This window comes from Lepus europaeus, chromosome 8 (assembly GCF_033115175.1).
Source record: "Lepus europaeus isolate LE1 chromosome 8, mLepTim1.pri, whole genome shotgun sequence".
Taxonomy (NCBI): Eukaryota; Metazoa; Chordata; class Mammalia; order Lagomorpha; family Leporidae; genus Lepus; species Lepus europaeus.
The window spans coordinates 104,445,940-104,472,619 of NC_084834.1; the positions used below are offsets into that span (position 1 = coordinate 104,445,940).

Sequence of the window (26,680 nt, forward strand, 5' to 3'; positions counted from 1 at the left end):
CCATATATGGGATGCTGGCACTGCAGGCAGTGGCTTTACCCACTAAGCCACAGCTCTGGCCCCTTTATTATTTATTTTAAAGGCAGTTACAGAGAGACACAGGAATGGGTGATCTGATCGTCCATCTGCTGTTTCACTCCCCAAATGACCTTGAAGACCAGGGCTGGGCCAGGCCAAAGCCAGGAGCCTGAAATTCCATCCAGGTCTCCCATGTTAGTGCAGGAGCCACAGCTCTTGGGCCTTCTTCCACTGCTTTCTCAGATGCATTAACAGGGAGCTGGATTGGAAGTGGGACAGCTGGGACACAAACCGATACCCATATGGAGAAGCCAGAATTGCAGGCAGTGTTCCAACCGTCTACACCATGTGATCAGCCCCTCATAAAATCTTATAATTGATAGTCCTAGGAATATTCACATTATCGTTAGCCTTGTTATTTTTATATAAGGTAAGAGAGACAATGGGATGATGTCTATAAAGGCAAGAAAATGGGAAATTACCCAGATGGATTTAGATGAGGATGTCACCATCGCATGATTGTAACTTAAATTATTTCCATTGAACATGTTTATAATTTGGGATTTTTAAATTTGCTTTAAGGCACATTTTTTTATGTAGCTAGACTCAGAAATTAGTCCAGTTGTTTTCCTTTTGATTTTCATGAAAAATAATGAGTATTCACTAGCAAATATCAAACAAATCTATATTTTTTGAACAGGAGCATGAATCTGAAGGTGGAAGAACCCCTTTAATGAAAGCTGCAAGAGCTGGTCATGTTTGTACTGTTCAATTCTTAATTAGTAAAGGTAGGTTTATATAAAGCAATAGTTTCTTCTCATAGGTGACTGTTCCTGCCCTAAGACATTCAGAGATTGAAGGTAAAGGTCCTTTTTTCGTATCATATGGTAGAAGGATGCTATTGACATATGAGTGGGTAGTTCATAAACATCTTGCAATACACAGAACAGTTACAAGTAACAAAAGTTCTGTTATACCAGGTAGCATACTTATTGAAGAAACATTTCTGTAAAAACATAGTCTTTATTCATGTAATCTAATATTATCTTAAAACTTGGATTTTTATATTGTTTCTGCCCTTAAGAAAGTTGTGAGCAAATCATTTTCATACTTTATAGTTTCATGTGCTTCAGTTATCTTCTTTATAAAATATAGTCATAGTTATAAATATAGCACAGAAATATTCAGAATTGAAATGTGACAAGTAGGGCAAAATGCCTAGGGATTTTCATTCATAGTCAGTAATTCCAGTGTGAATATCAAAGACCTTAATGAACAAATTAGCATATTACTGCTTCCTTAAATGACTGCTTAGGTGTTTACAATATGATGCTTAATGAAACTCTTTTTCATGCTCAATTCATCAAATTCCTAAGTATAGGAAAGATTTTACTTATCCACATTGATTAAAAACCAGTATAGGCCATATACAACTTTAAAAGACAAACCATACTCTTCCTTTGGAAAATACTGAAGAAATCATAGGTTTGTAGTTGTTTGTAGATAAAGAAAATAAATCTGAAGTAACTTACGGGTATAATTATTGTAGGCATTTTGAACTTTTGTTACATGTAACAGTATTCTCAAGAAAGGAATCATGTTCATAATCAGTATCTCTTTTTTTTTTTTTAAGATTTATTCATTTGAAAGACAGAGTTACAGAGAGACACAGAGGTCTACCTATCTGCTGGTTCACTCCCTATATGGCTGAACAGCCAGAGCTGGGCTGATCCATGTACTTGGACCATCCTCCGCTGCTTTCCTAGGCACATTATCAGGGAACTGGATCGAAAGTGGAGGAGCTGGGACTGGAACCAGGGCCCATATGGGATACCAGCACCACATGCAGAGGCTTAACCTACAGTGCCACAGTGCCGGCCGAATCAGTATCTCTCTTGTTTTTTGGTTCATTTAATGAATTTGATTCCAGTTCCTCTCTGCTATTTTACTTGAACTTTTCGTATTACCTGTCCAGATTAGAGATTTATTCATATCTGGAAGGAGAAATGGTACCTCTTTAATATTTTCTTTGAAAAAAGAAAAAAGATGGAACTACTCTCCTTCATATTCTGCATTAATTTTCTAAATCTGTAGACCACACAGAGAATATAGTGTATTTTTATTTTCAGTCATCCTTTCTGCTGAAGAAATTAAATAAAATTTTGTACTTTTTTTTTTAATTCCATGATTCCATTATGGCTTGATTTTTGTTATTATTTGCTGATACGTACTGAAGTATTTACGGATGAAATTATGTCATGTTTGTTGAAGATTTGCTTTACAATAATTCAAAATGGGAGAGGAGAATTGATGTGGGTATATTTGAAACAAGATAGGTATGTGTTTATAATTGGTGAAGCTGGGTAATGTATATGTGACACTTCATAATACTATACTCCTTATGATTTCTATATTTAACATATCTTTTTCTTCAACACTCTACTAATGTGATTTTTTATGCCTTGTCTTTTAGGAGCAAATGTGAACAGAACCACAGCTAATAATGATCATACTGTATTGTCCCTGGCTTGTGCAGGGGGTCATCTGGCAGTGGTGGAACTACTTTTAGCTCACGGGGCAGACCCTACTCATCGTTTAAAAGTATGTGAATCTCAAATGCTTCAGGCAGAATTGTGAATTCTTTACCTTTTACATTATAAAATGCTATCTACAAGTTCCATTTTTAATAGCATCCTAAGTATTTTTTTGTATTTTATTAAAGGACTGTTTTCTAAACCTGTGATTTTTATTTTTCTGGGATCTGGGATCTAGGATCTGGGACCTGTAGCTTTATCTTCCTAAATGATTCTGCCACTAACTTAGTTTTTTTCCCTCTTCCGTATTGATTGTTTTAGGATGGCTCAACTATGTTGATAGAAGCGGCAAAAGGTGGCCATACGAGTGTGGTTTGCTATCTCTTGGACTATCCTAATAACTTGCTTTCAGCCCCTCCGCCAGATGTCACTCAGTTAACCCCCCCATCCCATGATTTGAATAGGGTAAGAATGAAAATGAAAACATTTTATATCTTCTTTATCCCCTTTGAATTACTTCAGTTCAAACTAATTTAGATTATTTTTGGTTATAGTAAGTAGTTCTCTTTATAGATAAGTAGTTTATATAGTTACTGAATGTGTGGTATAATACTAATTCTGTATTGGTATATTTTTTTAACTTTCTTATTAAGTTCAGGGTAACAACTTGAATTTTGAAAGCCCATTGAAAACATGTTACAGGAAATAATTGAGTATGAGTATATTTTAGGTAAATATGTCATTGTCTGAAAGACATTTAAAATATTTTGAATAAGTATAAAATTTACTCTTCTTTTAAAGCATACTATTTAATGGATTATATGTGTAAAGAAGAAATAACCAACCAGTGTCTCTTGTCTTAGGCTCCTCGTGTACCTGTTCAAGCACTGCCTATGGTTGTCCCACCTCAGGAGCCTGACAAACCACCTGCCAATGTTGCAACTACTCTTCCCATCAGGAATAAAGGTCAGTTATACTTCTAAAGACTGTTTCTTATATGTTGTCCAGGTAAAGTAAAGATTACAGAAAAACTAGCCATTTTAAATTATTTTTCCACAAAAAATGAGTTTTAACTAGGTTGGCAAAACGATTCTTTTTACCAGTGAAAACACGTTTTTGGTAGAGAAGATGGCTAATAGCACTAATTTGTGCTAGAATTAGAAGCATTAACATGAGAAATTCAGTTGCTCACCTTTGGTGCAATTCTGATTAGCCATGATTTCCTCTAACTACTATTAACTTTCTTCATTTAAAATGTTAAGCTGGGTGTAATTGGGTAATATTTTTGTATTTTACTTCAATCTCTGTAGTGATATTACGCATAAAATTAACAAGTTGGATCAAATACTAAAATTATTCTTGAGTGACTGGTTTCATATAGTTGTATCTGGGATACCTTTTCTAAACAATAAGTCTAAGTTATTTCAGATATATTTGCTTATTTCTCTAGAATTCTGAGGTCCATATTTGATTTGTGGATGTTACACCATGCATGTTTTTAAGTTATATCCCCAACATTACAACTACCAGTTTGAAATAGTTTCTCTTTTTAAAAGTTTATCTGAAGAACCAGTGCAGTTTTTATTTTTTTGGTTTTGGCTACCAATATTCTTTTACCAACAAGAATGCTAAGTATTTCCACCAATTCTTTTCAGTCACTACTACCAACATAGAGCCTTGGCAACTTTTTCAGTTGGTATGGTGAATAATTATTTACTATACCTATAGCCAGATCAGTTTATTCACCTGGCTGTCAGAAGATACAGTGGATGGCATAGCCCAACATCTTTTCTTACAGGGAAACTGAATCCCAGTTCTTTACTGGCCAGGTAACTGTGTGAATATGTGCATTTATATCTTTATCAACCTTGAAGATGATAGGCCCCAAAAAAGAGTTCATTTTAGTTGGATTTTAATTGCTTGGTACTTCTCAACAGTTTGGGTACTTTTTGTGTGTATGTGTGTGTGTTTAAAAGGCAGCATATTAAATGTGGAAAAATCTTGACTTAGAGGTCTAAGTTTTCCCTACACTTTAATAAGTTAGTATAATTTTCTGTTCTGATTATAAGTTTTTACATCTTTATGACCCTATGAAATATCTACACATAGCCTTAGATTTTACTTTAATTGCACCACTTCGCTATCACAAGCCTGCATCACTCTATTGTCTAATTTTAGCCATGTGATATTCTTTAAATTCTGAAATTAATTTCCCAAGTTTATGCACATAAAATACATACATTTTATATTTATGATAAAGAAGGTGGATTTGTTTTTAACTTCTTAACAGTGCATTTTCACCTTCTGTGGATATGATAATTTGGTGCATAACTGTTGGCACTAAACCTCCCAACAGTAACTCTGTAATGAGGATGCCATTCATGTGCACTTCTGAGGGGGTTTCTTTTTCACACAGCTGCTTCTAAACAAAAGTCCAGCAGCCATTTGCCAGCAAACAGCCAGGATGTACAGGGTTACATCACCAATCAGTCTCCAGAGAGCATTGTAGAAGAGGCTCAGGGAAAGTTAACAGAACTGGAACAGAGAATAAAAGAAGCCATAGAAAAGAATGCACAGCTGCAATCCTTGGAACTGGCTCATGCTGACCAACTTACCAAGGAGAAGATTGAGGAACTGAACAAAACGAGGGAGGAACAAATTCAGAAGAAACAAAAGATTTTGGAGGAACTACAGAAAGTAGAACGAGAGTTACAACTGAAAACGCAGCAGCAGCTAAAAAAGCAGTATCTAGAGGTTAAAGCTCAAAGAATTCAACTTCAGCAGCAGCAGCAGCAACAGTCTTGCCAACACCTGGGACTGCTAACTCCTGTTGGAGTTGGAGAACAGCTTTCCGAGGGAGACTATGCACGATTACAGCAAGTGGATCCCGTTTTGCTTAAAGATGAACCACAGCAGACTGCTGCTCAGATGGGTTTTGCACCAATCCAGCCTCTGGCGATGCCTCAAGCTTTGCCTCTGGCGGCAGGTCCCTTGCCTCCAGGGTCCATCGCAAATCTTACAGAACTGCAAGGAGTGATAGTTGGACAGCCAGTACTGGGCCAAGCACAGTTGGCAGGGCTGGGGCAAGGAATTCTGACAGAAACACAACAAGGGTTAATGGTAGCCAGCCCTGCTCAGACCCTCAATGACACGCTGGATGACATCATGGCAGGTGGGTTTATATTGTTATGAGCAGGTATCAAATATAATTTGCTTAAGGCGAGTAAGAGTGTGGCAGAATTTTGCCGTTACCCAACTTGAGAACTATTTTTGGACTCCTGACCCATGTGTATCTTTAGAAATATTGGTTCAATCTCAGAAGTTCTCAGATGGATACAGGTTGAATTACAGATAAGGTCATTCAGTACAAATCACTGAAGCGTTCTGACTTAGGAGGATAGGCTGGTAATCTAGGTTTTTCAGTCGGGGGATTGATGTTTGATTTTTGCTTTTGTTTTTGTTTTTTCCCTTTAAGTTCAGAATACTAAGATTGAATTTTGGCTTTTTTTGCTTCTGTATTCATACCAATAAACTGAGAAATTGCTAACAGTTGAAATGCAAAACTAGTAGGACACGTCAGGAAGCTTATTTGTGAACAGAAATACTTTATATCCCTAATGGATCAACTTCTAACCTGATGGATATTTTTAAAAAGAGAAAAAAAAAAAAACTTTAAACGTCTTTACATTAATAAAATATCAAGCCATGTAGGGTTTGAATATACTGTATGTCAGTGATTTTATTCCTTGTGAATGTTAATGTACAGTCTCTTTCTAACTGTGTTATGGGAAAATGTGGTCCCCTGATAGTATCATAAATAATCCATTTTAAAATGTGTAGCCAGAGAAATTTTATTCCATTACACTTAGTTTCACTGAAAAGAAGGAATATTTTAGAAGATTACTTTAAATGCTGCTCATTTTTGGAATTTTTCATGAGTTCAGTAACAAAGTAATAGAATGAGTTTTGATAGGGTTATAAGCAATAAAAATGCTATACTGAGAAGAATAATTTGCTTCATTAAAAAAAGAAGAGATACTTGTAAAGGTAGGAAAAGAGAAGAACAAAAGGAATAAATAGTTGAATTTTTATCTTTTTTTATTCATGGTTTATATTCAAAGGTGATTTGATATTTTTAATATTAAAATTTTTAATAAAAATAAGCTATGAGATTACTCATAATTAAGCTTTTATTTTCTAAAAATAAAGCTGAATTGTTTAATGTTTACATATATAGCTAATACTCAGAAACTAAGAAACCAGATTTGAAACAGGTTTTATACCTAAAATTGCTCTGGAGTTTTCCATTCCTCTCTTAGTATCACCTATATCACCTCAATAGCAATATATGAAATGAAAATATTTGCTGATGTTAACTTTGAAGTAACTATATTGGAATAAGTGCTAGTAATAATAGGGTCTGTTAACAACTGTTAATATTGATGAGCATAACTTTTTTCTGCTGGTTTGAAAATCACTGCTGATAGCCACTTGCTTATTTTAATAATTGAGAACATAATTTTTAAAAAATGTAAGTGTCCTATAGAATTTGGAGTACAGTAGTCATAAATCTCAGATTTGTTACTATGTCCATTTCCATTAATTTATAATACTGCTCTATTACTTCCATCAGACACTATCGAAGGGTATTGATCACTTAAATGAAGATTAGACATTCCACACCAGTGACTGTTTAAGAATTTTTTTGATATGCTGTCAGAGTTCACTTGATGTACTTGGCCTATTTGTCAGCAGTGATTTGCCAGTTCTACAATTTTTTATGCTGATTGATCCGAATTATCAGAGATTTATAAGTAGCTTTTCTGTTGATTTGTATTCCAAACAGAAACATTTACATCTATTCCATATAAAATTTTTTTGATATACATAGATTTTTAGGATATATGACAAATACTTGTCATACTATAAAAACCAATTTTTTTTGTTGTACTCATTCATCTGGGGAGAGTAGATAGCCAGAGGTTAGGAAGAACAAAATGGAAAACATCTAGCTACCTACTTGTAACTCATCCTCATGTTTACATGTCACACATACACATACTCATGTATTCTGTTTTGAAGCCTTATTCTTTAAATTTCTTCTGTGGTAGTCCTTTCAGTTAACTAATGATCATTTCTGCTGCCTTTTTTGAGTTTAACATGTTTACAGCTTCATTGGGCTTGTAATCTCTCCTTCCCAACAGCAAAACTTCTGCTCCTCATTCTTAAGTCTCCATTTATTATACTGGTCTCCTAATTGGCCTTTTTTCTCTAATACTTTGCCTGCCACAGTTTTCTACCTTTGGCAAAGCAAAATTAGTTCCCTTTTTAACCTATCTTACACACCTTCCTTTGCTGTGGTTCTTCTTTCTAAATCTAATCCTAAATTGAACCTCCTAAAATGAAGGTCTGTATGAGAGTTCCTTCATATATCTACATATTTTCATTTGTTCCTTTTACTGTATAGAATGGATGAGTGGTGGGCATATTAGTTTTAGTAAACCAGTTTTAATAGATACCCCAGAGTCAATGAAATGAGTTTATTTTTCCTGTCTCTTTTTAGATGAGGTGATAAGAACAACCAGTTTGACCAAAAAATGAGAAAACTCTAATTTTAACATGCTTTTGAAACAAAATCATTTCAGATGAAATGTGCACTATAATTTAGTCATTTAACATAAGGCTTGTGCTTTTTTTTTTTTTTGAAGCTGTTTAGTATCATGAAATAAAAATCAGTGATTTGGACAGACTGGTGTTAATCTGTTCAAGCTACTTTTTATATTTCCGTTTGTAAAACTTCAAAGGAGATATGGAATCTATTTTAAGAGCAGTAAGTTTTATTATTATGAAACATTAAAATATGTACATTTAAATTATCTTTTTTAACATACAAAATTATCATTATGGAGTAATGATATCAAGATCATCAGATGATCATCTTAATATATTAGTACATGCCCTTTTCTATTGGTCTGGATCCCTAAGGATTCAAACAATGTTTTGTTATGTTATGTTTTGTTTTGTTTACTCTTTTGTTTTTCCTTTGGCTTTTAAGTGAACTTAAAACTGTATAATTATAGAATGTGTGTTGCTATCATGTATAGTGTATGTTTGTGCCTAAACTAAGGATTTTGTGTAAAATAGATTTCCTAAATGATAACCATGCTTATAATTGTCACAATAAGATCAATTTCAATTTTATTCTTAACAGGATCATAACTACTTTTGCCTGGTTTCAGATCCAGTTGTGAATCATAATTGTTTTATGTCTTGATGTAGTTGATAACTTGGTAACATACGTCTACATTACTGTTGACCACTCAAAGATTAATGCCCTAACTTTTATACTATAGTATTTATTATAGGGGAATGAAAAGGAATGATGTTCACATATTAACTTCAGAAGTGAGTCAATGAGGGAATAAAGTACCCTCACCTGAATCTACCGTATATCCCACACTACTTACATCTTTGGAGTTCTCCTGCTTCAAATACTGACCTAATTAGGCTTTTCATTTTACATATTCGGGTGAAGATAATAGCACAGCAGCATCCAACTTAAAGAACTAACAGAAATCCATTTTTTAAGGGTGATTGTGTGCATACCTTTATTTCTACTCTGATTTTTAAATATTGTCCTCATAAATCAGTGTGATTGCTGGATTGACTGGTGGGCATTTTACCCCGCTCAAAATTATTTTTCATATGAGAAACTAAATTTATGTGAGGATCTTTTTTTTTTTAGTATACTGTCATACTGAGAGTCAGAATGCAGAATATTATTATCCCCTGTCTGGTAAAATAGTAGGAAGTGTTTTGAATGATTAGATACTGAAGTTCTCTCCTCCCAGTTCTATTCCATTAGTTCTAGTATATAAGGTATGAAATTGGCAATTAAAAACCATATTTTTCCCCTTCTGATCTTGACAATTTTACTTTTTATTCCTTTTCTAATTTACAAGATAAAACAGGTGACTCTCTATTGGCATTTGTACTTCATTTTAATATGTAAAAATGTTTTTGCTTTCAGGGTTTTTGAATTAAGTTTTTATGACTACCTGTCATAAGATGGGGATTTGTTTTTCAGATGAATCATTATTGATAAAATGGGTTACTTTGAACATATGTTATAATTTTGGATTCTTCTACAGTCAGGAATATGAGTTAGTAGTGCTATAGTCTTCTATAGACATTTTATTTTAAAAAATCCTTAAGTATGTTCTAATAACTTTCTTACTATTGTCTAACAATGTTTCATCCTTATTAAGTGCGGTTATTTTGTTCAACAGCAGTCAGTGGAAGAGCATCTGCAATGTCAAACACTCCTACCCACAGTATCGCTGCTTCCATTTCCCAACCTCAGACTCCAACTCCAAGTCCTATCATCTCTCCTTCAGCCATGCTACCTATCTACCCTGCCATTGATATTGATGCACAGGTAAGCTCCAAATGCAGAAGAGATGGTTTGTCATTTTAAACCATGTTAGATTATGTTATCTCAGTGCAGACTTGAACCACAGTTACAAATTAAAATCCACATTTTAAGAAATAAAGTACAAACTCAGAAGACTACTAATAATTATGGGACGGTTTGGTTTCCAAGGCCATCAAATTGTTTTTTAAACTTTATTAGTAGTTTTGAAACGTATGTAGAAAAAAATAAGGTTAGTGCCTATTTTCTTCTAATATTAGAACATAAAATATGAGGGTGCTTCAAAAAAATTCATGGAAAATGGAATTGGAAAGGTAAGTTTAATTTGATGCGATATAGTTTTGAAATCCTCGCAGTTTTTTCAGAATGCACATTTCCCATGAGCGTTTTGAAGACATTTTACAATATATTTTGTGTATAAAAATGTTGCTAATGTTTATAGAAGTGATATTTTTAAATCGGATATACTTAATTGTGTTTATATTATCTTTGAAAATTCTGACTGTCCTGATTTAAATAAATATTATGAGTCTACATGTCAGTATTTTTTACCTTCAGATTCTCTGGAAAGATAAGATGGGGTGAGGGTAGACACTGTTTAAGCTTTAGAGAGCTTGAAAGCTATTAAGTAATCCTTTACAAAAGTAATTTACAATGAAATCTTAGGGCAAGATGAAGCTAGAGAGAATACAATCTTTTGTCCTGAAGAAAGGCCAGAAGAGACAGTGTAGATGACTACTGAATAAAGTGAAAGTATATGGCCTTTAAGGTTGAGTAGTGTTGGCAGTTTTTGTAGTATTTGTAATTTTATTAATACTTAGAATGAATGTACTTCATAAAATTTTTAGTTTTGTTTGTGATCTAGTCTTTATAAGCTTGAATTTTAGGAAATGAGTGTGTGTGCGTGTGTGTGTATTATGAACTGCTATGTGCTCCTAACCTATCAGGTGTGTGGTCTAGGGATGTTCCTGCTCCACATATCAGGGTGCCTGTGTTTCAGTACATTCTCTGCTTTCTATTCCAGATTCCCACTTATGTTCTCTCTAGGAGGCAGCAGAGGATGACTCAAGTAATTGGGTCTCCTTGCCACCCATGTGGAGACCTGGATGGAGTCTGGGTTTCTTAATTTTGACCTGGCACAGACCTAGCTGTGTGGTTATTTGGGAGGTGAACCAACAGATGAGATCTTTCTCCTTTCTCTTTCTCTGTGTCTGGTTTTCCAATAAATTACCTAAATAAAAAATTTTTAAATGGGGCGGGCACTATGGCACAGCAGGTTACATGACCTGCAGCGCCAGCATCCCATACTGGTGCCTGTTCAAGTCCCGGCTGCTCCACTTCTGATCCAGCTCCCTGCTGATGTGCCTGGAAAAGTAGCAGGGGCTGACCCAAGTGCTTTGGTGCCCTGCACCCACATGGGAGATCTGGATGAAGCTCCTGGATCCTGGCTTCAGCCTGGCCCAGCCCCAGCCAGTGTGGCTATTTGGGGAATAGCCAGTGGATGAAAGATCTCTTTCTCCCTCAGTCTTTCTCTCTGTCTCTATCAAATAAAATGAACGAATAAGTCTTTTAAAAAAAGAAACAAAAATTAGGATGTATCCTGGTTATTAAAAATACTTCTTGGTAACACTGCAAAAAAGGGGTTTTGATTGATTCTAGTAGCCACTCAGTGTTAAAGAACCAACTGCTTTGTTCATGTGTTATAAAAACTTCTTTCAGATTCATTCTTGTCATATGTCCTTCATCTATTTGTAAACTGCTTGTTTTTGGTCTGAGACTTCTGAAAACTTTTCTTAAACTCAGAGGGTTTTAATCTAGTACATCTCAAAAATGGGAAAAATAAAGTACTTGCATAATATTGCTTTTTTCCATTTTAAATAATTAACATCCATTATCCTTTTAAAGATACTCACCAATCACTACTGAAACTGTAAACTTTTACCTTTAATGATCTAGAAAAATTGGGATATTTTTCTCTATTTCTGTTGATTTTGCAGTACCAAAAATACTTTCACCACTGATTTAACAAAAAAAAAAATAAAGTACATTGGGAAATATATTAACAGTATCATTTCATATAATACCATTAATTTTATTAATTTGTAATATACTAACATTAAAAACATTCTACTCTCCAATGCATTTATTCTTATTGTTTTTGTGGACTACTTTCAAATAGGTTATTCAATTTGCTGATTATTCTCATTTAATAAGTACACGACAGGCATATCCTATTTTTAAGGTTACATGTAATCTGGGGCAGAGAATGAGACATTTGGGATTGTGAAATTTGTGGAGATCTAAACAAAGTTCAGCTCTTTAAATGCTAATAGTTTTCAAAGTAATGTAATTATTTGTAGAGTAATTATCAGACTTTTTTTTTTTGTAGACAGTCATGTTTTTTTTACCTCCATGTTATCTCATTAAAAGTTAACTTTTCTTTGTTTTCCCTCAATCTTATGATTCCTTCTTTTCACTCTTAACAACTATTACAAAATTGAATAGACATGCTTTGTTATATAAGCCAGAATTCATCCCTTAAATTCTCTTAAATACATGATTTGTACTTCTGTTCATAATTCAAACCTAAATTTGCCCTGTTGAGTAATGGGTAAGCTACTGGTGAGCAGAGTTTTTTTTACTTATCTTTTGTCAACCAGAGAGTACCTGAAGAGTGCTTTAATATATAAAAGGTGCTTTATAAATGTCAGTTGGATTTGTTTTACAATGTGGAAAAAATATTCCATATTTTACTGATCAAAAAAATTTCCATGGTTATTGTTTTCAAAATTTATATAACTTTTTTATTTAAGATTGCCACAGCTTTTGCAAATTATTTTTTAACTCCTCGAAGAATTTTTAAAACCTCATAAACATCATTAAGTTGCCTCCTCTGCTGATTGCAAATGCATTAATGTAGAGGATGTAAAAGATGATACATTTAACATATTCACCTCAATCTGCTGTGCCTTACAGGGAAAGCAGGCTTTTGTTACCAAGAAGATCCTCTAGATTTTTTAAAGCCCATCTCTGCTAGTTATTAACTTGTATAGTCATCAGAAAGTTATTTCTCTGAGACATTATTTCCTTCCCTCTGGAATCAGACACTATAATTTCTTTTTTATAAACCTGAATGAGTATCAAGTATTATAACACAATCACTCATTTAAGTTTCATGTCCTTCTCCATTGTTGTAGTTGGTGCATCTCTCCCTTGTGGCCATCCCTGATCTCTGCAGTCATTTGCTCTGCTCTCTGCCAGCCTCTTCTGCAGAGCAGCTTTTGCGGTCTCCCTCTTCATCACTGACTAGTAGGCTTTTTCTTATTTCTTGACTTTTTATCAGTTTTGCCTTTTATCTCTTGTTTTTCATTTTTTATAATGGAGTTTGATTTTTATAATTATTTACATTCTGGGAGAATATGCCTTTTCTGTATTTATTACATAAATATAAACAAGTTTATAAATAAAATAAAAGTGTGTATTTTATATATAGTCATTTGCTTATTAAATAGTCTTTGAATTTGTAACCCTTTACAGCTATTGTCATTCATTCTGCTTTTCATGTATTGCTTCCTGGGCAAAGCATCCCTAAGAGGTAGAAAATGCAAACATGATTAAGACATTTTTATTACCTTCCAAGAATGTATATAGTCCTTTGAAGGTGATATATTCATAAGGCAGATTAGTGACACATATTATAGTAGAAGTACATATGTGAAAATGAGATTAGATACTTAGGGAAGCAATAATGTGAAATACATATATAATGGAAATTTTATAGACACATTAAAAAATAAAAAGAAATAGAACAACTTTGAGGATTATTTCTTTCCTATATAAAGGCAGTTCAAAAAAGTTTGTACAAAATGGAATTAAAATGAAAATTTTGTACAGGGGCAAAATAGTTTTGAAATCTATGCATAATTTTTTCATACTGTGCATTTTCCCCCAAACGTCTGAAGAGCCCATGTTCATCTATAATATACTTTTGACACATTATCAATTTAAAAATTAAGGAGATATTTTAAAGTTTTACTTCATACTAAAAGTCTTCAAAATTTGATGTGCATGTTATACTCACAGCTGGACTTATCACATCATCCTGGTTTTTCCTATGACTTTTCTGGTTATTTTTGTTTTGTTTTAAAGATTTATTTATTTATTTGAAAGAGTTATACAGAAAGAGAAGGAGAGGCAGAGAGAAAGAGAGAAGTCTTCCATCCGCAGGCTCACTCCCCAATTGGCTGTAACGGCCGGAGCTGCGCCAATTCAAAGCCAAGAACCAGGAGCTTCTTCTGGGTCTCCCGTGAGGGTGCAAGAGCCCAAGGACTTGGGCCGTCTTCTACTGCTTCCCCAGGCCGTAGCAGTGAGCTGGATCGAAAAATGGGATGCTGGCACTGTAGTAGGCAGCAGCTTTACCCACTACGCCACAACGCCAAAAATTTTCTTATCCCAGAAACCTCCCTCTGTTGCAGAGTCAGACTTAAAGTCTGTCTCAATTTGGATTTCATTGGAAATAGCTGATTTATATTTAGATTTGATGAAATGTGCAGTCAGAACAGTAGATTGGTTTACTCAGGTTTAATTAAAATTTTAAAATTTAGTTCCACAGATACATGAACCATTTTTGGAGTGTCAGCAGTCATGTTGTTAGTTGTTAACATTTTGTACAGCATGGGTTTAGAGTACTAAAGGAATTAGATAATTTACTTATAGCAGCATTTAAACTGTTAAGAGTACAAATGCTGGAAAATCCTGTATTGGTCACTATCATTAGCAGAAGTAAGGACTTAATTGTCTATGAACAGTAACATCTTAATTATACTAGTTTTTGTCTTTTAAAATACACAGTATATCTTACATATTTTTTGTTCTTGTAAATATCTTGGGGCTTTATTCTCAAAAGTAGCTAAGTTACTTAGTAAATTTTTTCATTTCAAGGCTTGCTTTACAGCATTGTTAGGTGGTTCCAGAATAATTTGGCTCAACTACTGAGGATTCTGTTTTAAGATCTGTTACTCTTGCTAGTGAGATCCAAACTATCCTTGACCCTTTGTGAGTCTCTGGGTGTCGTTCATCCTGATCCTGTCTGGTGGTCTTTGCCTGGCCATCAATAATTTCCTCTATGCACATGTGCTCACCAAAGCTCAGCTGAAGACATGAGGGGAACCCCTTGAAGGTCTCCGGAGTAATCTTTTCTCTGTAGTGCTCTCCACTTTAGTAATTGTGCCATAAATTCTATCTATCTCTCCAAACTCTCTTCTCAACTCAAGGAGACTGCCACACTCTGTTTGGGTACTGTTCCTTGTACTGTAACTTGGCAGGCAACTCCAGGCACAAAGTTGGATTAATCATTTTGTCCTCAGAAATCGCTGTCCTACACTGCCTTTCTAAACACTGTCATTTCAAATAGTGTGTCTTTTTTGTTTGTTATTCAAGATATAAAAATAAACACAATATGTGTTACCTATATTTAACAGCTGGAAGTGAAAGTAAGTCCATAGTACTGATTTTAATCATGTAACATGTGCCAGAAAGTCATCCTTGCCCCCACAACCCCACCTTGGTGCTTACTTTAAGATTTGCCCATAAAGTTCAGGTATTATTTTTACCCTTCAAGAAGGAAAAATAACAGATTGGTCAATATTGAGGGGGAGAGGGGATAAAGATAAACTTTTACTTTTAAAATGCTTAATATACTAGAATGGTACAGATTTACCTGTGTATATTTGATATTGATATTATTCAGTAAACTAATGTTTTTGTTTTCTTCCTTTCCCCCCACCCCCCACAGACTGAGAGTAACCATGACACAGCGCTAACACTTGCCTGTGCTGGTGGCCATGAGGAACTGGTACAAACACTGCTAGAGAGAGGAGCTAGTATTGAGCATCGAGACAAAAAAGGTAGGGCCAATTTTCAATTTTAATTTTCTGGAGTATTTGTGAATAAAATTTAAGTATTCAAAAACGTTACTTTTTAGCCTTGTTTTGATGCTTAGGCACACTGAAAGGCAATATTGTTCATTTCCTTAGCATGTGTGAGAAGATCATTATTTTTCTCCAGGTTTTACTCCACTCATTTTGGCTGCTACAGCTGGGCATGTCGGTGTTGTGGAAATACTGCTGGACAATGGTGCAGACATTGAAGCCCAGTCAGAAAGAACGAAGGACACACCACTGTCCTTGGCTTGTTCTGGGGGGAGACAGGAGGTAACATTTCCTCTTGCAAATTTTTTCATCTCTCTAGTTTGCAATATAGACTTATCTTTTTTCCTAATGGAACAGTGGTTTGACATGTCAGACTTTATTGATTACCAAAAAGGAAGTACCCTAGTACCTTTGTCAAAGGGTTTTTGTGCATTAAATGACAGACTTGGCAAATAAGCAATAAACATTTTTAGCTATCAGGAAAATGCAATTAAAATCCAGTTGAAAACAACTACAAACCACTAGAATTGCTAAAATGGCAAAAACAAATGTTGCCAAGGATGTAGCGCAACCTAAAATTAATGCATTTTTGATGGAAGTATAAATAGTACCACAGCTTTAGGAAAAAGTCCATTGATTTCTTTTTTTTTTAAAATATATTTATGAAGATTTGTTTCTTTGAAAGAGTTATAGAGAGAAAGAGATCTTCCATCTGCTGGTTTACTCTCCAAGTGTCTGTAATGGCTGGAGCTGGGCCATACTGAAGCCAGGAGCCTGGACCACATGGGTGGAAGGGGCCAATGCACTTGGTCTTTCTGCTGCTGCTTTCCCAGATGCACAAGCAGAGAGCTGGATCAGAAATGGGGCTGGGACTCGAACCGGCACCCAAATGGGACGTTGGTGTTGCTTAACCTGCTGCACCATAGCACCAGCCCCTGTCAGTTTCTTATTCTGTTTTGCTACTGATGGCATAACGAATACTTATCCATTTCAATAGATTTCTCAGTAGGTTTTACTTGAGAAGCTGTCTCTCTTTTTCTGGACCCAGGTTATCACTAGAGGCTGGTTTTATGGAAAGGATGAAGAACTTCCTCTTCATTTGTTACATTCTAAAACATGAGAGAGAGAGAGATCAGAAATACACATCTTGAAAATTGTGTTAACATAAGAAAATACATTTTTACCCCCTTTTTTCTTTCTAGGTGGTGGAGCTGTTGTTAGCTCGAGGGGCAAATAAAGAGCACAGGAATGTTTCTGATTACACACCCCTAAGCCTGGCTGCTTCTGGTGGCTATGTGAACATCATCAAAATATTACTTAATGCAGGAGCTGAAATTAATTCTAGGCAAGTTTTATTCTGTCTCTAAGCCCCTTATTTAGTCTGTTATAGATAATAGTAGGACACCTACTTCTTAAGTATAAAAATCCTGTCATTAAAAACTTAAAATCCAAATTGTTAGATTTTTAAGATTTTATTTCAGTAATTAAAACTGTTGACATACGGCTTTAAAACATCAATTATTCCATTCTGTTTGATACTAAAAGCCACCTTCTTAGGAGGTTTTTTTTTTTATATTTTTAAGATTCATTTATTTAATTTATTTGAAAGTCAAATTTACAGAGAGAGGGAGGGAGGGAGGGAGGGAGTGATTGAAATCTTGCATCAATGGATCTACTCCCTACTTAGCCACAATGGCTGGAGCTGGGCCGGTCTGAAGCTGGGAGCCAGGAGCTTCTTCTACGTCTCCTTTGCGGGTGCAGAGTTCCAAGGATTTAAGCCACTGCTTTCCTGGGCATACTAGCAGGGAACTGGATTGGAAGTGGAGCACCCGGGACTTGAACTGGCATCCACATGGGATTACTGATTCTTCAGGCAGCAGCTTTAACAGCTACACCATAGCACTAGCCTCCTTAGGAGCTTTTGTTAAAGAGATGTGCTATAAGTTAATAACCACTTTCCAGCCCAAGTTATGTTATATGAGAAACAAAATATTCTAGTAAAAGAGTTCTAATGGAGCCTTGTAGTATATCAGAGATAGGGCTGGGAATCCAATTTTTCTGGAAGATTTAAAATATATTCTTCTTCTTTTTGTTCTTCTCATACCTTTACCCCCAGAACTGGTAGCAAATTGGGCATTTCTCCTTTGATGTTAGCAGCTATGAATGGGCATACAGCAGCTGTTAAGCTCCTCTTAGACATGGGTTCTGACATAAATGCTCAAATAGAAACCAATCGGAACACTGCCCTTACTTTAGCCTGCTTCCAAGGAAGAACTGAAGTGGTTAGTCTTCTGCTTGATAGAAAAGCAAATGTCGAACACAGAGCTAAGGTAAGAGCAAGTCTTAGATTTATCTGTGAATGAATGTTTTGATATTTTAGGTGTGTAATAGCAGCATGCCAATCATAATAGTACTTTCCAGTAACATTTATCTCCTAATACGTATTTAATGTGAAATCATTCTGTGTGACCCAGTCAAGCATTAACTCTTTAAAAAATCTCAGCAGTACATTTTTTATAGCAATAATGACCTTAGGGCTATCAGCTGAAAAAAGGTGTGCCACTTTGAAAGAGATGAGAGAGAAACATTTATTGAGTGCCAGTTAAATGCCAAGTACATACATATTACCCAATTCTTTTCATAATATCAATGAGATTAGGTAGGATTGTTCCCATTTAAAAGACCAAGTCCAAGTGGCTAATAAGTGCTGAAATAGCTCTACCTTATTACTCCCTCAGATTGTTATAGTGTTGGTTCATTGCAGTGTCTGCTATCTTTTATTTTCCACTTAATCTAGACTGGCCTCACACCATTAATGGAAGCTGCCTCAGGAGGATATGCAGAGGTGGGCCGAGTTCTTTTGGATAAAGGTGCTGATGTTAATGCCCCTCCAGTGCCCTCTTCAAGAGATACAGCTTTAACCATAGCAGCAGATAAAGGGCATTATAAATTCTGTGAGCTTCTCATTGGCAGGTATGATAAAATGTTAATAGTGATAACCATTCTCTCCTGGCAGTTCAAATGTGATTATTTTTATAAACTACAAGTACCCAACCACCACCACATACACAGACACACACATACCTACCTGTTACTCTTCAGCTATCTGTGGCTATGTTACATTGTCTGATTGTTTCAGTACTACCTGAAAACATTTTTTTATTATAGCACTCTACAAGTGCTATATGCTGTTTGAACTTTCAGGTGTTGTCATCTATACTTGTGTATGAGTTTTTACATGCATTATTACTCTAAGGTTGAGAAGCCTAGCAGTGATCTAGGGCTTCTTTGTTAATTTCTTTGATCCAGAGCAGCTTCTATTTCAGTTACTTAAAAGCTGCCTGCTTGTTGTCCAAGATCTTTGCATGGTATCATAAGCAGTTGTTAGTTGATAGTAGCTATTTTTTTTCAATAACTTTTTTTTTTTTTTGGACAGGCAGAGTGGATAGTGAGACAGAGAGAAAGGTCTTCCTTTTTGCCGTTGGTTCACCCTCCAATGGCCACTGCCGCCGGCGCATCTCGCTGATCCGAAGCCAGGAGCCAGGTGCTTCTCCTGGTCTCCCATGCAGGTGCAGGGCCCAAGGACTTGGGCCATACTCCACTGCCTTCCCGGGCCATAGCAGAAAGCTGGCATGGAAGAGGAGCAACCGGGATAGAATCCAGTGCCCCAACCGGCACTAAAACCCAGTGTGCCGGTGCCACAAGGTGGAGGATTAGCTTGTTAAGCCACGGCGCCGGCCATGATAGTAGTTATTATTCATCATTTCTACCTTGATGGCCACTGAATATTGTTTTAAAACCTGAGTATTGTTTTTAGATTCTTTTTTTCCTGAAGTTATACAATTTGAAACATGCAGTTGGCTCCTTGGATACTGTTGATTTATTTCAAAGGCTGAGGTGAGTGAGGGGGAGAGATTTCATCTCCTGGCTCACTCCCCAAATGGCTGCCAGTGTCCAGGACTGATGCAGCCCCAAATGCCATCCTGGTCTCCCTTTGGGTGCCAGAGGCCCAAGTACTTCTCCCATCCTCTGCTGCTTTTCCAAGCACATTAGAAGGTATCTGGATCAGAAGCAAGCAGTTGGGGCCGGTGCTGTGGCGTAGTGGGTTAAGTCCGAGCTGCTCAACTTCCAATCCAGCTCTGTGCTATGGCCTGGGAAAGCAGTAGAGGATAGCCCGAGGCCTTGGGGAGGCTCTCGGTTCCTGGCTTTGGATCAGTTCAGCTCCGGCCATTGAATCTCTCTGGGAGTGAACCAGTGGATGGAAGACTTCTCTCTCTGCCTCTGCCGCTCTGTAACTCTGCCTTTCAAAGAAAAAGCAAACAGCTGGGACTCAAATCAGTGCTCCCATAAGTGACGCTAGCGTTGTAGGTGGCAGCTTAGCTTGCTGCTCCACAGTGCTAGCTTCTTCATCTGAGAGGTAGAGTTACAGATGGAGGGAGAGACAGAGAGAAAGGTATTCCATCCAGTGGTTCACTCCCCAAATGGCCACAACAGCCGGAGCTGCGTAAATCCAAAGCCAGGAGCTCCTTCCTCGTCTCCCACATGGGTACAAAGGGCCCAAGCACTTGGGCCATCTTCCACTGCTTTCCCAGGCCATAAGCAGGGTGGCCAGATCCGAAGAGGAGTGTCCAGGACATGAACCAGTGCTCATATGGGATGCCAGTACCATAGGCGGAGGCTTAGCCTACTGTGCCACAGCTCCAGCCCCAAGTCTTTTTTAAAAAAAAAGAGGCCGGCGCTGTGGCTCACTTGGCTAATCCTCCGCCTGTGGCACCGGCACCCTTGGTTCCAGTACCGATTGGGGCACCGGCTTCTGTCCTGGTTGCTCCTCTTCCAGTCCAGCTCTCTGCTGTGGCCCAGGAGGACAGTGGAGGATGGCCCAAGTGCTTGGGTCTCTGCACCAGCATGGGAAACCAGCAAGAAGCACCTGGCTCCTGGCTTCGGATCGGCGCAGCACGCTGGCCGTAGCAACCATTTGTGGGGTGAACCAATGGAAGGAAGCCCTTTCTCTCTGTCTCTCTCTCACTGTCTATAACTCTGTCAAATAAAAAAAAAAAGAAATATTGAATTGAATATATGAATTTTTAATTTGGTGACCAAGAATTCTTTGCTATTTAAGAGGAAAACATATTTTATCCCTTAATATTAAAAAAAAATTTCAGATTTACTGAATATTTTTGCATGTTAAAATAGTTTATTGCTACTTGTGTTGTTCAGTGTCCTTTAAGACAGTGCTGTGTCTTTGCTTTTTAGGGGAGCTCATATTGATGTACGTAACAAGAAGGGGAACACTCCGTTGTGGCTGGCAGCAAATGGTGGACACCTTGATGTGGTTCAGTTACTAGTACAAGCAGGTGCAGATGTGGATGCAGCTGATAACCGCAAGATAACTCCTCTTATGGCAGCGTTTAGAAAGGTTACAAGTTTTTTATCCTCACATTTACCTGGATGGTTCTTATGCTAGTAAATGCATCGCTTACTACTCACTGATGACTCTTACTTTGTTACCAACTGTGGTGAAAGTAGTACTGTAACAATGCAATAGCTGATGGCAACATTGAAAGGTAGATAAATATCAAAGCTAAGTAAACTTTTGAAAAGCAGTTTTAAGAAATATTTTGAAATCTAGCAGTACTCTTAATATTTTCACATTTCACAAAGTGTAAATTCAATTAAAAGTAATTGGAGCTACTTTTATTTTATATGAATGAGTATTACTATACCACTGCATTGAAAAATATAACTTGACTTCATTATTTTTATTCATTGCCTTTAAATACTTGGAAAAATAAGAAATTAAATCACAAATTTCCTCTATACCAGCATTTTAAACTACTGAAAATTAAGTACTTTGCATTTAGCAGAAATAAGAATTTTGTGAAAGCAAGAGAAAATCTTCCGAAGTTACTGAATTTTTTATGTCCTATTGAGCTCATATTGGTATTTCTAATCTCTTAGAGGTTGTAAGAGTATTCTGTATTACTAATTATTAGTTACATATCTTTTCAGTAGAATTTTAATATTTTAAAAAATTTATTTACTTGCAATGCAGAGTTAGAGAGAGGTCTTCCATCCACTGGTTCACTCCCCAAATGGCCGCAACAGCTGGCATAGGGCCAGGCCAAAGCAAGGAGCCAGGAGTTCTTGCAGGTCTGTCACATGGGTCCAGGGGCCCCAACACTTGGGCCATCTTCTGCTGCTTTCCCAGGCACATTAGCAGGGAGCTGGATTGGAAATGGAGCAGCCAGGACTTGAACCGGCACGCATATGGATGCCAGCTCTACAGCTTTACCCGCTATGCCACAGCAGTTTAATTCCCTAGTGCCTTCAATAAGCAATGGTTGACCAAATGAAAGCTGGAAGCCAAAAACTCAATCATTTCTCCTACATGTTTGTCAGTGACCCAAGGACTTGAGCTATCACTTGCAACCTCCTAAGGTGTGAATTAGCAGGAAGCTAGAATTATGAGCAGAGGTGTGACTTGAACCCAGGAACTGCGATATGGGCTGCCCATATGTCCCCAAGCCACGTCATTAACTGATAGGCCAAATACCCACCCTCCATAAGATTTTTTCTTTTTTAAAGTCTATTTATTTGAAAGGCAGAGTGGCACAGAGAGGGAGAGACAGAGAAAGAGATCTATCTATTCATTCACTTTCCAAACGGCCACAAAAGTCAGAGCTGGTTCAGTCAAAGCCAGGAGCCCAGAATTCATCTGGGTCTCCCATCTGTGAGCTTTCCCAGGTATATGGGTAACAACCTGGCACCTCCAGTAGGCTTTTAACTCCATCTTTTTGTTTTGATGACAGTAATTTTTAATATATACCATGTACAACTTGAATAATATGGTATACAGGGCAAAACTAGTACACTTTTAAAAAAAAAAAAAGTAGCTTAATCAAAAAGGTAGGTTCCATTCCCAACATCATGTAATTGAATTGTCTCATACAGTTTAAAGATTGTAGCAGTGGTTCAGAGATCATTAGGGAATGATACAAGTAGTATGTGAGCCATTCACTGAAAAATTGCTACTCATTCAAAAAGTTTAATAAAGGTATAGAGGCAATATAGGAAATAGACCTTTTTATCAAAACAGGCTGATAAGTGTTATGTTAAGAGAGCAATAATGTAGTTCAAAGAAAGTGTAGTGGCTTTTGAATGTTTATCTAAATATTTCTGAAATTTATTTACTGAACTGTTACAGCCAATTATATAATCAGCTCATTCTTCAGAAAAGTGTACTTTTCCTTCTTTCACACTAGTTAGCACAGCACTGTGAACAGTTTCTATCTGAAAGAATAAATAAGATTGTTATTTTTACTACTTAGAATAGATAACTGGAGGTTTATGTCCTAGTGAGTTAGCAAGGAAAAGGAACATGAGGTTTTGTTTTTTTTTTCTTCCTTTAGACTGTTCTCTGTAAAACTGACTTTTGGACTTTTTTAAACCAGAACCAGAATGGTTTAGAATGTTAGGTCACATTGTTCTGTACTTTTATGGAGGATAGGGTGAGAATGAATGATTTAGACTTAAATGATTGGAACCAAAATTTGTCTTCATGGCACTAATGTTAGTTAGCTTAGACCATGTACGTTTCTAAATCCATGAATCTTGTTTTTAGCCTGACATCAGTAATCTGTTTTTTAGGGTCATGTGAAGGTGGTTCGCTACTTAGTCAAAGAAGTCAATCAGTTTCCATCAGATTCTGAATGTATGAGATACATAGCAACCATCACTGATAAGGTAAATATATTGTTCAGCTTTATCTCACTATATGAGCAAGGATTCTATTGGACTATATCCTCCATGCTAAGAAAGTCTTAATTTGAGCAACAAAGGGTGGTGTACAGCAATTTCATTCGTTAATAGTATTTGTAAATTCTCAGATTTTTTACTTACCTTGTGAATCAGTATGCCATTCTCTGTGATACAATTATTTAATCTTTTCAAATAGTACTTGAGCTAATTTCTTAAACAGATAAAACCAAAATCATTATTACTCATTTAAAGCTATCATCTTTATATGTATGTTTATCCTTACTGATATCTGTTCTGAAGTACAAGCCCAGTGGATTTTTATTTCCCAGCAAAAGTGAACATTGTAGTTTTAATCATACTCAAGAATAAAGTTAGGTTAACTATCGGTTTAAAAATAAATTGGCTAGAATTTTATAGGTAAAATAGGGAAGATAAAAATTAATCTTAAAGGATTTAATTGAGAGCTTTGTCTAATGCCATTTTGATTTGGGGTTTATACTAATGCTTGATAAAGTCCTAACACATTCCAAAGAGGCCAAGAAATTTTAAAATATCTTCCTATTAGATTTTCACATCAGTTATTACTTGATAGTGAACAGCTTGTCCCCATAGATTTAATTGAAAATAGCGAGGTCATTGTCTTGCCTGGCTCCAGAGTTTTCTGTTATAGTTAACATTCATGGGTATACAGGTTTTTTGGTTTTTGTTTTTTTGGTTTTTGTATTTAGTCAGGAGAAGGGGTTAATTAACAGCAAGAAATACTATAATGAAATCACTAACTGCACGTATCTTCACTGATTAATACACACAGCTTTGTTGCTATAACTTTCTTAACATTGGCCATCCCCTTAAGCTTGTTAACATGTGACATAGTTTATCATGGTTCTGTTTGCTGTTTGATTTCATATATTACAAAAGTAAATAATTTTAGCTTTCAATAATTAGTATAATGGATATTGAAGGATAGCAGAAGCTCTTTAGTTATGTATATTTTAAAATATACCATTTATATTATTTGTAAACTTTTTGCTTTTTATTCTCTACTTCTCAACTATAATTGCTTATGTTTTAGTAACTTTGCAAAGAATGTCATGTTTTAATTTTTCATTGTAGGAGATGCTGAAAAAGTGTCATCTTTGTATGGAGTCAATAGTACAAGCCAAAGATAGACAGGCTGCTGAAGCAAACAAAAACGCCAGCATCTTGCTGGAGGAGTTAGACTTGGAAAAGGTAATGGTTATCTTTACATATGAAAACTACCTCTTTTCCCATTCTGATTTTTTCCCTTTAACTTGTAACCTATTGTTTTTGGATTGTACTTTTTTTGCCTTAAATTAGGTACATTGTTTTTCTCCTCAAGTTTGTCTCAGATAGAGAATTAAGAGCACTTTAGATGAAATTAAAAGGTTTATTTTCTTATAATCAAATGAGCAAAATCTTGTTATAGGAATCATGCTAATCTGGAAGTCAGAAGACTTAACCTTCTGATTCTGAATTTTAATGTTAACTAAGGATCTCCTAATCCTCATCTGAAGTTCTTTGATGTTAAACTTGTGATTTATTGCCAGCAGATTTATCAGAAGTATCACATACAATACCAGTGCATAACCAACTACTGAAATACAACTACTTGAAATGTTTAATAAGTACCTTGTTTAAATGGGTGACCTCTCTTGTACTTTTCTTTTTCAGGCAGACTACAACATCATTTCCATCTATTCCCATGGGGAGTCTATACTCCAAAATAGCATTTAGTTTGGATAGTCACATAGCTTCTTCTTGACTCCCCCTTTTTGCCAACTTTTTCCTAATAACTTTGTACTCTAGAACCTAATAGGAGTAGTAATCACAGCAGGAAAAGAATTGGTTTGGCAATGAGTATCATGGAATACAAATTCTGCCATATTTTTTTATGAAAAATGCCATAAAATTTAGCATGTAATAGTATGTTTAAATTTATAAAAGTGATAATTTCATAGGTATCCTTTTTGAGTCAGGCCAGGCCCATTCTTTTTTACTTTACTTACTGAATTTATTAAGCTTTATATTTAATCCTCATAAATAAAATATGAATTATTCTAATCATTTTATTGTAATATAAATTTTCAAAGATACATTGAATATCACAGCTCCTATATGTAAAAACATCCCTGATTTAGATTATGATCAAACTAAAATGAGCATCTTTGTTTGGCTATTTTAGAGTTCTAAAAGAATGTGTAATTATTACTTGATCTATTTTCATATTTATTTAGTTTCATCTAACATTTATTTAATAATGCCTGTCAAGTGCCAGGAGGCACAGTCAAGTGCAGGCAGCATAATAAGGGCAAATTTTGTGATGAAATTTGAACCTAATGTTTTAATTTTAAATTCCCTGTTTCCCTGTCTCCCATTAATTGAATATGACCTACCTCTCTTGAATTTCTCCTTCTAAAATATCTGTTTTTTCATTACTCTCCTATATTTAAATGACTGAATTTAAGTAATTTTCTTATAGGTTTAGGAAGCATTTTTTCTATAGCTGATAAAATAAATATTAATTTTTCTATAATTCTTGTGATTTGTATATGTTTGGGATTTATCGCATGCCTATGAATTACAAAGTCAGAAAGCAACACTCAGAAGATAGTATTAAGGATGTCTGTTCTCAGTTAACTTCAATAATTTTTTATTATAATAGTGGGATCAGTTTAAACTGTAAAATATGTAAAGGTAAATAAAGAAAAACGTACACCATCACGGTAAGGTAACTAAAGTTTAAAACCTCAATATGGTCACTACATTTTTTACTTCTACTACTATCTGTAAGACCCCATGTGATCTGTCCACTTACATCACTCCTAACCCTTCTCTGTCCTTTTTTGTTATTCTTTCTGCTTTGCTCCATTCATACTGACCATTTGTTTTGCATTTCTGGTATTTTCCGCCTTAAATGTCCCTTGTGTCCTCATCTTACTGTCTCCTCTCCATAGATACTTTTCTTCTTCCCTGGTTTTACTTTTCTT

General features: G+C 35.7%; 1 protein-coding gene across 5 annotated transcripts in view; it reads left to right on the top strand.

Moving 5' to 3' along the window:
- The window catches only part of ANKRD17 (ankyrin repeat domain 17), a 181,625-nt gene that overhangs the window by 112,845 nt on the left and 42,100 nt on the right, over positions 1–26,680 (top strand). For 2 of the 5 annotated variants that reach the window (XM_062198699.1, XM_062198701.1), the window contains exons 11-24: positions 719–806; positions 2,492–2,619; positions 2,874–3,017; positions 3,416–3,518; positions 4,969–5,724; positions 9,842–9,990; positions 15,779–15,890; positions 16,051–16,196; positions 17,117–17,259; positions 18,031–18,244; positions 18,712–18,887; positions 21,168–21,330; positions 23,562–23,657; positions 24,786–24,902. In XM_062198699.1, coding sequence (XP_062054683.1) covers positions 719–806; positions 2,492–2,619; positions 2,874–3,017; positions 3,416–3,518; positions 4,969–5,724; positions 9,842–9,990; positions 15,779–15,890; positions 16,051–16,196; positions 17,117–17,259; positions 18,031–18,244; positions 18,712–18,887; positions 21,168–21,330; positions 23,562–23,657; positions 24,786–24,902 — 2,535 coding nt within the window. The remainder of the gene's footprint in view (positions 1–718; positions 807–2,491; positions 2,620–2,873; positions 3,018–3,415; positions 3,519–4,968; positions 5,725–9,841; positions 9,991–15,778; positions 15,891–16,050; positions 16,197–17,116; positions 17,260–18,030; positions 18,245–18,711; positions 18,888–21,167; positions 21,331–23,561; positions 23,658–24,785; positions 24,903–26,680) is intronic. The other 3 variants (XM_062198700.1, XM_062198703.1, XM_062198702.1) reach the window with 3 other exon arrangements.